Source organism: Rattus norvegicus, chromosome 4 (genome assembly GCF_021556685.1).
Source record: "Rattus norvegicus strain SHRSP/BbbUtx chromosome 4, alternate assembly SHRSP_T2T, whole genome shotgun sequence".
NCBI classification, from domain to species: domain Eukaryota; kingdom Metazoa; phylum Chordata; class Mammalia; order Rodentia; family Muridae; genus Rattus; species Rattus norvegicus.
This window is the reverse complement of record NC_141537.1, coordinates 52406715-52419910: the sequence shown is the minus strand read 5'-3', so window position 1 is coordinate 52419910 and position 13196 is coordinate 52406715. Positions and strand designations below refer to the sequence as shown.

At 40.2% G+C, this 13196-nt stretch overlaps 1 protein-coding gene across 1 annotated transcript in view; it reads left to right on the top strand.

Annotated features, from left to right (window-relative positions):
- Aass (aminoadipate-semialdehyde synthase) overlaps positions 1–12650 on the top strand; it is a 63453-nt gene extending 50803 nt beyond the window's left edge. Inside the window, 6 exon segments of the mRNA NM_001100963.1 lie at positions 5252–5419; positions 7370–7465; positions 8798–8913; positions 9670–9758; positions 10225–10401; positions 12082–12650. Coding sequence (NP_001094433.1) covers positions 5252–5419; positions 7370–7465; positions 8798–8913; positions 9670–9758; positions 10225–10401; positions 12082–12200 — 765 coding nt within the window. The 3' untranslated portion in view covers positions 12201–12650.
- The last annotated feature ends 546 nt before the right edge of the window (positions 12651–13196 follow it).

The window sequence follows — 13196 nt, the reverse complement described above, 5'->3', positions numbered from 1 at the left end:
TCAGCCATGGTCATTCATGTATGTGGTATCAGCGTGAGTGACAGATGTGGTGCATATTCAATGATAATGAAAGTTTGAAGATAATGGATCCCTAAACCTCATTCCTGAAGATTTTAATTTGCTCGACTTTGGGGAATTTTTAAATCTCTCCAAGTGATTTTAAGAAGCACCCTAACTTGAGAATGAGTTAGTAACCAGAGGATCATAGCGTGCCAAACATGACTGAGCCAGCAGAGAATTTTAGAAGCATGCTTTAAGATGAGGAATGGTGTAAATGTTGATTTTATTTCCTCAGATGAAGGGATGAGGTGAGAGTTATACTCAAGCTCTATGAGTGTATATATGGCTTAGGTTGAGCACAGAGCATTTCCTTCTCTGTTCTAACTTCCTCTAGGCCTAGAAGTTTCTATAACAGTCCTGTAATATGAATTAATGAAGCCATGTAGGTTGTGATTTGCCTAACAGCAGACTTATTGGCATTCCCCAAGTCTTGAGCAAATATTAGTGGCAGAAAGAAGTTAGTGCTCCAGAGAGCTCAGGAGAAACAAGTCTCTGCCTGTAGAACTGGTGGTTGTTAAATTTCAATTCCCCCATCCTCTCTCCCATCCTGAACTTGCTTTCTAAAATGGAGGGCATTCATCCCCCCCTTTTTTTTCTGACATTGGAAGATTTGAAGAGAAAATAGGATGCTTTTCTTTTCTCTGCTAGAATGATACTTTTTCAAGGTCTTGTTCAGATTTCCTCTTGTAGAGTTTCCTGGCCACTTCAGCCTTTGTTCGCTATTCTTTTGTCTGAACTCAATCAGAGTGTCTGACAGGTAAATACTTGGATTGTCTGTGTCTAAGAGATTTCCGTGATTCGAGTCTATAGATCTGTCCCCCAATCTTTATTGTTAAACTCCTTAAAAATGTCTCTCACGTTCTTGCCCTTCTGTCCCTTCTGCCATCATTCCCTCTGCCACTGTCATCCTGAGTCACAGAATGAACCTTACAGAACTCAGAACCGGAATGATGAAGATAAGTGACCTCTCCGCCGCTGGTTTACAGTTGAACCCTTAAGCCTCTCTTGTAATTAGAAAGGGTCTATCCATGAGAGCAGATCACACTATTCTGTGTTCTTGTGGTCAGTTCTAGTCACTGATATTGTTCTGATTCTTAGCAAATATGACTTCCTCCCCTGTGTCTGGCAGTAGTGACTAGTCATCTCTTTTTTCCATTCCTAAATAGATGTTGGTACAGTGCCCAGCCTTGGAGAGTGGGAAATTCATACATGTGGAAAGGAAGCCCTGCCTCTTTTTTAAGAAATCAGGTTACCCATTGCTCCCTGTGCCCATAGTCACTCTAGCATGGCTTTTAGAAGATGCACACATATCAGGATTCTTTTGAAAATACTGATTGAGAAATAAGCAAAACGAAGAAGTTCATGTGATATAGTAGAAAGAACACAGGCAGTGTGTTAGGTAGCTAGGCTCAAATCTGTTACTGTGTGACTCACAGCCAGTTTATACTTCTAAAAAAAAAAAAAGAATAATTAACATGGACTAAAAATAAGCACATAAGGTACCTGAAAGACTGAGGGTCCTTAGTAAATAACAACTTGCCCCTTTACCATGCTAAATTTCTTATTAGTTTAATGACGAATCTTACATTAATCCTAAAGGCAAGAGAAAAGAGACCACTGACTCAAATCACCATGGCCAAATTAATTAAAGCTATTCTCAATTAAAGCAAGTTATTATTATTATTATTATTATTATTATTATTATTATTATTATTATTATTATTGATGTACACAGGCTGGGCTACCGCCTTCTAAGGCATGGTACAAGAGGTCAGCATTAGATAAGAGGAAGACAAGGTTTTCATAGCTCAAGGAGGAGTGGATTTCCAAATGAGGGACTTGCTAGGGAAAATTGGTACTACGGTTACAGAAGCAGGACATAAGCTTAACAGATTAGTCATGATGACCTCCTGAAACAAAGGCATGATCACAAGGTGATCATAACAAGGTAGTCATAACCAACAACTGGTCATGACAAACTTTTGAAGCAAAGGTACAGTTCAAGATGGTTATAATAACTTTCTGAAACAAGGGCATAGTTGCCATTTCCTGGAACAGGAAGTAGAGCTCCATTTGTAGTTAAGGTTTTAAATGTGACAAAGCCCAATTCTCAAGAAACAAAGGTTTAATCTTAAGCAGGAATGACCTAGTTTGTCTTTACTACAAGATGCCTTTCAAGTTCAAGGTAAGGGCAGGCTGATTCATCATTTATTTTGAGGATTTGAGTGTTTGTTCTAAACTAGATGCCCGTGATTCTCATTGGTTGGGTATGTGTATGAAAAAGAATTGGCCTCAGAGAAGCCTTCAATCACAACATCTTGGGTCATGAGCTGTGCTTTTGCTGGGAGTGGGTCAGGGGTGCAAGCATTGTCTGAGCAGAGAAAAACACATGTCTTCTGCAGAATGGACAGAGGTATTTTGAAATTCTAAACAAAATATAGAACTGGACAAGGCTCATTTTTGAGCCTAGAACACTGGACATTGTCTACTGATATCAAATGGTGAGGGGAGTTACTATGGAGAGGTCTTCGATTGTTTCAATTTTATTTGCCAGTTAGAGAATTAAAAGGCAGGAAAACTCTAGAATGTAGAAGAGAAAAATCTCAAACAAGGCAGACAGAATCAGCTGTAAGACTCAAACTTAAGGACAAAGGCTGCCTTAGGCAAACACCAGGTGGCCACCAATGAATTCAAAAGGTTATAAGCCACACCAATGAAAAGTAACCAACTCATGGTGTAATCTAAAGCCTGTACCCTGAAAAAGTATAAGGGTGTGGGCCTTTGTTCTTCGGGGTTGCCTCTGTCCCGATTACAGGGTCACCCCAATGTACTGGATCATTAAACCTCTTGCTTATTGCATTGATCTCCATCTCCATGTTTTCGTGAGCGGGACCTCCTAGAAGTAGATCAGGTCCTACACAGCCAGTGAAAGAAAGTCTTTTATTAGTGGTCAGGAACCATGCACGCGACCAGGCACTGAGAAAAACACTCTGCAAAGTGTGTGTGTGTGTGTGTGTGTGTGTGTGTGTGTGTGTGTGTGTGTGTGTGTGTGTGTGGTGGGGACCATGGCAGCTCCAAATTCAGTCTTTTCATAAGAGAAGACTAGCTAATAGGAGAGAAAAGTCTACAAGATTTTAAGCTTTCTAGCTTTTGCCTCAGGTCAAGGAGGGTAATGAAGAAGCCAACATCCTGGAGAGGAAGTTACTAGCTGTCTTAGAAGTTTGAAATCCGTATTTCAAACCTGGCCACGGCTCCTCTCCGTCTGTCTACTATGAGGGAATCCGTCTAACTCTTAGTTTCTTATCCTCACACTGTTAACTGTCAGGTTCATTGACTGTTAGTTTATCTAAGCAAATCAATAGCAGTCAGTATATGTTACCTGATTTTATTTACAGGAATTAAATGAAACTTGCTGATTTATTTTAGGTTGGTAACTTTTTCTTTCTTTTTGTTTTTCCCCCTTATTATGCAGAGTCTATTATATAGAGTCTATTATGTACATAGTGTAGGCTTGCCTCAAACTTTTAGCAATTCTCCTGTCTCAGCCTTCCAAACACTGGGATTATAGTTTTTTACTACAATGTCTGCCATGATATTTTCTTTAAAAGTCATCCTGATCTTCAATTAAAGAAGCAGGACTTTAGAATAACCTTAGGTTAGAGAAGCAAGATGAATGCAGAGACCACCTCATGGCTTCTTTATTAGGTTGCTTTTAAAACTAGAATCCTATTAGAAGAAGTTCAACACAGTCTAAAAAGGGGGCTCTGAGCAAATTAGATAGGAAGCATTCTTCACATTCTTTAGTTTCTTCCTGAGGTATTCTTGAAGGTACTCTGCAAGTGACCTTTGCAATTGAAAAGATTTTACCCCACCCATCCTGGGGTGGCTGAGGTCCTTTCTTTCTGGAGGTTATGTATAAATTAGTTTCCATTTTTTCTCTTGCACCTTGGTTCAGGGGAGCTCATCTACAAAACTATTCTGAGCACCACTGCATTTAGCCCACTTTCCCTTGGGAAAAATCCCTCTGAACCCTGGCCACTCCCCTGTCCAGTCTTGGTTTGTGCAGCTTTTGAAACAACTTTGTTTCTACCAAGACAAAGTCCAGTTAAACAGTGGCCTCAGCCCGAAGTTTATCATTCCAGAATGCTTTTCATTATCTCAAGGACAACCACAGACTTCACACTCTTAAGAGGAAATGCTATATTTTAAAGTTAAACACAAAATAGTGTCTCATTGCACTTTGTGTGCTGGGGACCGGTAGGAGGTTCTGGGGAATCAATACTTAGCTTCTGACCAGAAGTACAGCAGTAAGTTGTATGTGAGCTTTATTGTGTAGTCTTGGCCTTGTGTCTGTTGTGAAAGGAGGTCCTCCTTCTGCTGACTCTTCAGTACCCCCCCCCCCATCTTATGCTCTAAGTTTTATGCAGATGCAGGTGATTGCTGAACATTCAGTACATTTTTTCTCCCAATAAAGAATGAACAGAAGATGAGAATTGCACCTTATTCACTGTTTTCCTTGTTCTCTCTAAAACTTGTGAGATCTCTGGCACATACAAAATGACTAGTCAGTTAATGATAGTTGGGTGACTGAAAAGTACAAGACTAGTGTCTGATATATTCAGAAGAAATGTGAGACCAATGGAAAGAATATTGCCATTGTTATCAGAGCATACAAGCCATTGAGTGTGCACTTGATGTGATTATATTACAAAAAAGCAAAACAATCCACCAACCAACCAACCAACAAACTAACCAACCAACCAACCAACCAACCAATGAACCAACCAACCAATGAACCAACTAACCAACTAACCAACCAACCAACCAACCAACCAACCAACCAACCAACTAACCAGCCAGCCAGGCAGACAGACAGACACCAGACAGACAGACAACCTGCCAGCCAACCAGCCAGCCTAATGCAGACAAAATGTAAGATACTATTTTAACCAGGAGCAAGAGCCAATTAAAAACAAAACTTTTGTCTAGAAAATAAAGTTTATTAGGATTTAGAGGGCTAGAGGAGCCTGACAAGAGGAACAGCTTGGCTAATGGCATGCTAAGTATCAATTGTAGTTTTATCAACATTTCCAAAGTTCTGTTCTATTAATTTCTTTTGTATAATTAATGCAGATATGCCCAGAGGAAACAGACTGTTGTGAACCCCAGCTATTTTTTCAATCTTCCTCAGGTTGTGAATGTGACAGGGGGAGTCTCTTTTCTCAATTCTGTCACACCCATGGATTACTTCCCAGGCCTAAACTTGGAAGGGTATCCTAACAGAGATAGCACAAAATATGCTGAGATTTATGGAATTTCATCTGCCCATACATTGTTGAGGGGAACACTGAGATATAAGGTAAGTGCTGTATTTTAAACACAGTGCTAGTTTTGATATAAGTAGTGCATATGCTCATTTTTTCTAGTAGTTAAAACGAGAAACCGAGTTGGGGGTCTATATTTTCTTTGGAGATCTCTATTAAGTTAGTTGCTTGACAAATTCATACTTTTATAGAATTTGATCAGGTTACACTCTTTCTGTAGTACTCTTTTTTTTTTCTTTTTTTTTGGAGCTGGGGACCGAACCCAGGGCCTTGTGCTTGCTAGGCAAGCGCTCTACCACTGAGCTAAATCCCCAACCCCTCTGTAGTACTCTTAATTGCAACTCTTATCCTTCCTAACTTCTACTCACCCACCCCTTTTTCTACTTGTCCCTTTCCAAGATTTATGACTTGATGTTTTTGTAATGACCCATTTAATTTAATCAGGGCTGTTTGGGTAGTCATAGGATTGGGACTATATCCCTTAGGGAGCCTCTTCCCTTCTCCCCGCCCTCCAGCCCTTATATTCCTTTTGCTCTCTCTTCTGCAATGTTTTATGAGCTGTGGAGGGATGGAATAACAACTGTCTTGTTTGGAGGTGAACACTCAAATGTTGTTTATTCTCATATTCTCAGAGCCCAGTGCAGCTATGACACATTCTCTCCCACCATAGTCCACTGGTTTAAAAGAATTTTTTTTTAATTAAATGCATTAGGACACCCAACTCAAAGCAGCGAATTTATCATATTGACCCTTTAAGGATTGGAAGCACCTAGGAGGACAGCTTTAAGTATAACTGACTCCTTAGTTTCTTAGTCTTGTTAGGGTTACTGTGGTCTCAGGTTCTGTGCAGTAGCAGACAGCTACCATCTTCTTGTTATGGCCTAATAAGGTTTCAATCTAGATTGAGTGACACACTACATCTTTCTCTAATAGCTAAAAGCATACATTTTGTCTTGTTAGTTGCAGTTTATTTCTGAGGTCAGTGTCCTTCCTCTGTTGTGTGCCTTGAGAACGTAGGGTGAGGTTTGTGTCATTTAAAACACATGGACTGGGCTGGAGAGATGGCTCAGTGGTTAAGAGCACTGACTGCTCTTCCAGAGGTTCTGAGTTCAAATCCCAGCAACCACATGGTGGCTCACAACCATCTGTAATGGGATCTGATGCCCTCTTCTGGTGTGTACATTATATATTGTGTATTTATTATATATAAAATAAATAAATAAATCTTTAAAAATAATAATTTAAAACAACAACAACAACAACAACAAAAAACAACACATGGACTGAGGCTCGGGGAAGCGAAAGGGTTAGACAGACTTCTCAGAAACAAATCTGAAATGTTTTCCCAACCAAAAAATAGGGACTTAAAGGGATCCCAGGTAAGAAGTTATAAGAACGTTTAAAATTAGAAAACCAGATAACAGAGCCCTAATATGGCATTCTTCTTTTCTTCTGTACCCAGATCTTCAATGTAGGGTGGGTTCTCTGCTTTGGGGGTATAGATTATTGTTCCTCTCTTCACAGAAAAGTAAAATAGAACTAAGTTGATAGAGTAATTTCCCACCATGTATCAGGTCCTGGATGGATCCTTAGCATTTAAAAACAAAACGTTGTAATAAAGATGAAATCTGACTGTTCTATTAAATGATATTCTGTTAAACTGAATTGTATAACTCACCAGGAAACTAAGCCCTTATGCTGCTTGAACATACCATACAACATAGTACTGAGAAAATAAAAATAAAAAAGTCTTTTACACAAACCAGTTGAATTATCATGACAACTGTTAATATTGATCCCATTTCAGCAATGAAAATTATTACCAAGATAAACCCCCCCCCAAAAAAAACAAAGAAAAAAAACCCCTTAATTAGTTGTAAAGGCAGATTCCCTCTTCAAGAAAAAAAAGGGGGGGGAGGGGGCTAAAAATGCATTTGTCTTCAAAGGGAAAATATTCATTTGCTGCTTATTAATTCTTGCTTCAGGGATATTCCAAAGCTTTGAACGGATTTGTGAAGTTGGGACTCATCAACAGAGAAACATATCCTGCCCTCCGACCTGAGGCCAACCCTCTCACGTGGGTGAGTATTTTCAGAATCTCGTGCTGTGTGGTTCACATGCACCTTTTGAGATGGCTAGACTGAAAGCTCTGCTTTGCGCTGGGCCAAGGCATCCTCTGTCTAGCTTGTGTATGTTGATGAGTTCTCATGAATCTCTCCTCCCGCTTCAGTGCTTTGGATGATGGAGAAAGTGATGGGCTAAAGTACCTGGCCTGTTCCTACATTCACTTACTCCACAGGATCATTTCCTGAGCAATGGAGATGTCTTCACTCTTTGCTTTGGACTCTGAGATTTTGTAGTTGTGTAGGTGGTGACAGGTCATTTGGACCAATTGAGCGTGATATTTAAGAGGATGCTGGTGTGAGCCTTGTCGGTCCTCTCACTGTGCCATTTATGGCTGCGAGTAATAAGCTTGTTACCGAGTTTTAGGCATTTCTGTCTCATGCCTAAGTCCTAGGAAGCAGGGAACTCCTGGGTCATCCCAGGATGCCCTTAGAGTCTAGAACACATGGGACAAGCTTGTTGCACAACATCAGATTGTAAACATTTTAGACTTCATGGGCCAAGTAGTCTCTGCAGAGTAATCTAGTACTGGCAGAAACAGTGGGTGAGCTCTGTAGGTACAACTTCCAGTGAACTTTATTTGTTTAAAAAGCAGGAAATGAGCCATACTGAGCCTGTGAACCAACTGTTCAACTTCTGATCCAGACCATAACTTCCTTCGGGGACCCTGGAAAACTTTTTATTTAGAAATAAGAAAAATCCGTGGTCACTCTTTTAAGTGTTCCTTTGAAATTCAATTCCCTGTGAGATCTTTCTCATCCATTGAAGCTACAAAAGAACTCTGGTTGCCACTGGCAACCACAGCACTAAACCCCTTGTACTTTAACCTGCTTCACATTGATTGCTACAGGGTGCAGGGATAGGAGTTTACAATGGGGGCTTGAGTGGAAAAACGTGTTGGGGAAGATACATGACCGGAAAATGCATTAGTGTTTCTCCTTTTTAGCATTAAATATTTATTAAGGGTTTTTTGTTTGTTTGTTTTTGGTTCTGGAATCCCAAGCGTTTGTGATGCGTATATGTATGTGTGGGTGTATATGTATATGTATATGTATATGTATATGTATATGTATATGTATATGTATATGTATATGTATATGTATATGTATATGTATATGTATATGTGTATGTATGTATGTATGTATAATTTTTGTCTTAATTTTCTATTTCGGTTATTTATCACAAACTTGAGGTATACTTGATGTCCAATGTCTTGGTTGGTTTATTTCTCAGATATATGATGTTTTACTCTGTATGGACTTAGACTTTTCACATTCATTTTTCAACAGAAACAGCTCCTGTGTGACCTAGTTGGGATTTCCCGCTCCTCCTCATGTGAGAAGCTTAAGGAAGTTGTCTTTACAAAGTTGGGAGGGGACAGTACCCAGCTAGAGGCTGCTGAATGGTGAGCACCAATGTTTTCATTTAGGTGAAAACATATTGGACCAATGATTAATGACTTAGTCATTTTTGGCTAAAGAAAGGCCATGACATGGACAGACCCAGGGCTCCAGCTGCATATGTAGCAGAGGGTGCCAAAGGAAGGAGAATCTTTTGGTTCTGCCAGGGTTGGACCCCCAGTATAAGGGAAGGTGGGGTGGGGGGGGATAAGGAGGGGAACACCCTTATAGAAGAAGGGGAGGGGGATGAATTAGGGGGCTTATGTCTAGGAAACCTAGAAAGGGAATGACATTTGAAATGTAAATAAAGAAATATCCAAAAAAAAAAAAAAGAAAGAAAGGCCATGACAGACTTTGTATTTGTCTTTGATGAATTATCTGTTTATTGGCTGATTAATGGTCATTAGTTGGCCTGATAGACTATAATTCATTAGGTTTATATTGGGTTAAAAAGTAGATAGTGAAGAACCGTGATGATTATGACCTGGAAAATGTTTATTTTAAAGCATGTTGTCACTCTGTTCCTGGATCAAAGGGGATTTCTCTGATTTTCTGTGGCTGCAGAATATTCATTTATGTGACTATGGTATACTTAATGTGAGATACCCAATCTGTAAATAACTATAAATTAATCATAAATGAGCTTGTAACATGCCATGCCTACTCTGCTCTATGGAGCGGTGTGTCAGGGAGCCTAGGATCTTGAAGCTAATGAAGAACATCCATAGGCTGTGTACTAACAGCGACCCTGTGCTTTTCAGGTTGGGCTTACTGGGGGATGAGCAGGTTCCTCAGGCAGAGTCCATTGTGGATGCATTCTCCAAGCACTTGGTCTCAAAGCTCTCCTATGGTAGGTCATGAGTTTTCTGTAAACATTGCTGAGGATGAATCAGAGGAAAGCTTGGCCAAAGGTTCAGTTTTGAGAGCAGCAGTCATGCAGTAAGTAAGAAGGAGAAGTGTGAGAAGAGGCAATGATAGAAAATTCTTAGACAATAGTGAATTCAGGAACGACTGGGAGGAAAAAGAGCTTTCTATTTAATGTATCAAATAAATACCGAAGCAGTATTTGGGGAACAAGTATCTGTTTGCCAGAGTAATAGCCTTGTCAAATGAACGGACTACTGGATACTGGGAAAGGAATACAGTCCAAATTCCCATTCCCTTGAGGTTTTCACTTGGTCTTCATGTGTAAAGCATCATAAATAGTTGTCTAATGAACACATGTAATTGGTGGGAAAACCGGAAGGACAGAGAAGGTGAAATAAAGTTATAGTTGAGCTATGATGATAATTCAAGATGTCTATATTTATTTTAAGGCCCCGAAGAAAAGGATATGATTGTGATGCGGGACAGCTTTGGCATTAGACATCCATCTGGACATTTAGAAAACAAGACCATTGATCTTGTGGTTTATGGAGACTTCAATGGCTTTTCGGCAATGGCTAAGACTGTGGGGTTGCCAACAGCCATGGCAGCCAAAATGTTACTCGATGGTAAGTTCCCTTTGCATCAGGGCTGAGCCTGGCTCCTCTTTACGTTCAAGTCACCTAGTGCCTGGACAGCAAATAATTTGCTTTATTGAAAATGAGCCATCTTGAGGATACCTGGCTAGGGGCTACACTATGGTGAGGAAAGTGAGTAGGTCCTGGCGTGAGACCAAACTTTCATCCAGCTCAGTCACAGGACCTCAGAATGGTGGAATAGATGTAACTTAACCCCTGTGGGCCAAGGTCTCTTCAAATTGAATGTCAGTTATGTCATTCCAAACGTGGGTTTGTTGCACCTTTTCAGTGAAACAGCATAGAAGGCTGCCACCACACAGAGGGTCTGCTTTAGAGTGGTTGTTCTGAATTAGCAGAGGGTGTTCACTTGTAGGTCATCAGAATTATTGTCTGTGGTTTAACTCTTGTATGTTAAACCACATACATGTTATCTACAATAGGCTTTGTGGTTGAGTGGTATCTGTAACTCTGTTACCTCCTGGCACCATGACACAGTGTCATAAAGCATATCACTAGCTTGGACAATGTCCAAATTCTAAGTATCATGAGGCAACACAGGAGGAGGAAAAAGGGTCCCAAGAGCAGGCAAAGGAGTGAGGAACTCCCTACTCCCACCATGAGGAGTCTCACAAGAACACCAAGCTACACAACCATAACAAATAGGCAGAGGACCTAAGGCAGACCTATGCAGTTCTGTGATTGCTGCTTCAGTCTCTGTAAGCCCTGCTTAGTATTCTGGTGGTACTTTCAACCTGTCTGGTTCCTAAAAACCTTCTTCCACCTCTTTTGTGGGGTTCCCCAGACTCCGGCTAATGTTTGGTTTTGGGTCTCGGCTTGTGCTTCTATTACCTGCTGATTGATGCTTCTCTGATGATGATTGGGCTAGGCACCAATCCATGAGTATAGCAGAGTATCATTAGGAATCATTTCATTGGCATATTTTCCTGTCATGTGTAGGCCTATCCTAAGTCTCTGGGCTATCCAGCATTTGGTTCCTGTATCTCCGGGCAGTGTCACGCATGGGCTCCCTCTTGTGGCTCTCAAGTTAGATCAGTTGGCCACTCCTACAAGTTCGGCACTGCCTTTAGCCCAGCACATTTTTGTAGGCAGGACAAATTGTAGGTGGAAGTTTTTGTGGCTGAGTTGCCATCACTGAAGGCTTTGCCTGGCTACAGAAGATGGCCAGTTCAGGCTCTGTATCCCCCATTATTAAAAGCTTTTGCTAGGTTCATCATTGTAGATTCTAGGGAATTCCCATTGCACTAGGTCTCCACATAGTCTCCCAAATACCACTCCCCCCCCATTCCAGCCATCTCTCCTTTACTTTCTCCCTCCATCCCTTCCACACCTGATCTCTCCCGTTCTCATCTCAACCTTCTCCAGTTCAACCATGAACTCTACTTTATTTCTCATTCCCAGGGAGATCCATGTGCCCAGCCTGCCCTCTTGAGCCCTCCTTGTTACTTAGCCTCTCTGGGTCTAAGTTGAGACTTTCTTAAAAGGATTTCAAGTTTTAATTCTCCATGCTCTCCCATTATGGTCACATACAGATTGAACAGCATTGCTTTGCAATACAGTACTATTTGGCCCGAGGGTTCTTTCTATGGATTCTTTAACATGGACCTTTAACATCACCTTTAAATCAAAAATCAAAACTTTGTTTTCTTTTAGGGGAAATTGAAACCAAAGGCCTAATGGGACCATTTTCAAAGGAGATCTACGGGCCAATATTGGAGCGGATTAAAGCAGAAGGCATTGTGTTTAATACACAGAGCACAATCAAGCTATAAATGGGGATTTATTTTCCTAGGCATCACAGCTGTTACCTTGTATATGACAAACGTGCTTGCTGATATACTGAAGCTGATGTGAAGAATGATATGTTTTCTGGAAGTTCATGCAATGGTGTTTTCGAAACTCAAATCTCTAAAGCTTTTAGAGTAGAAGATTCCAGACATCATAGGAACCTTTAATAAGTCTCCTGTGTCCTTTTTGTGTGTATGTAAAGGTGATGATGATCATAGTTTGTTAATTTATTACACTTCCTTTTTCCTGAGGACATATCATCAGCAAATGCAGTTGTACTATTTTTTCCCACTTCGTGTAGTTATATTTTTGTATTTTTCAAATTGATTCCGCTATATACCTTTTAGACTGACATATCGAAGAACGGTCGCAAACGTACTGCCTCGTGCCTTTTGTAAAGTTATGATTTATTTAGTAAATCATTTTGAAAATCATTTTCTCTTGAAGTTTTTGGAAAATGGATTGATACAATAATTTTAGTCCTCCTTGAAAATCTTTAACACCCTTCCATGATAGAAACAAAACAAAACAAAGCAACCACTGCAAAACAAATAGCAAAACCAGAATGGAAAGGAATGCCCTTGTAAAAGATAGCTATGAAAATCCCATAATTTGTATCATACTTAATGAAATAATACTGAATGGTTTTCACTTAAGAGCACAAGTATGTTGTCACTTGCCCTAGTGATTCAACCTGTATTGCAGGGTTAGATCAGCAATTAGGCAAATAAATAAATAAATAAATAAATAAATAAATAAACTCTAGGGGTTGGGGATTTAGCTCAGTGGTAGAGCGCTTGCCTAGGAAGAGCAAGGCCTTGAGTTTGGTCCCCCGCTGGGGGGGGGAGAAGAAACTCTATTTGCATAGAATCTTCAATTAAACAGGAAATCCAAGAGCATAGTCAAAATAATACAAAAGAACATTTGAATTCATGAATTCGGAAAAAATGCAGATTCAAGAATAAGTTTCTGACTTTCCA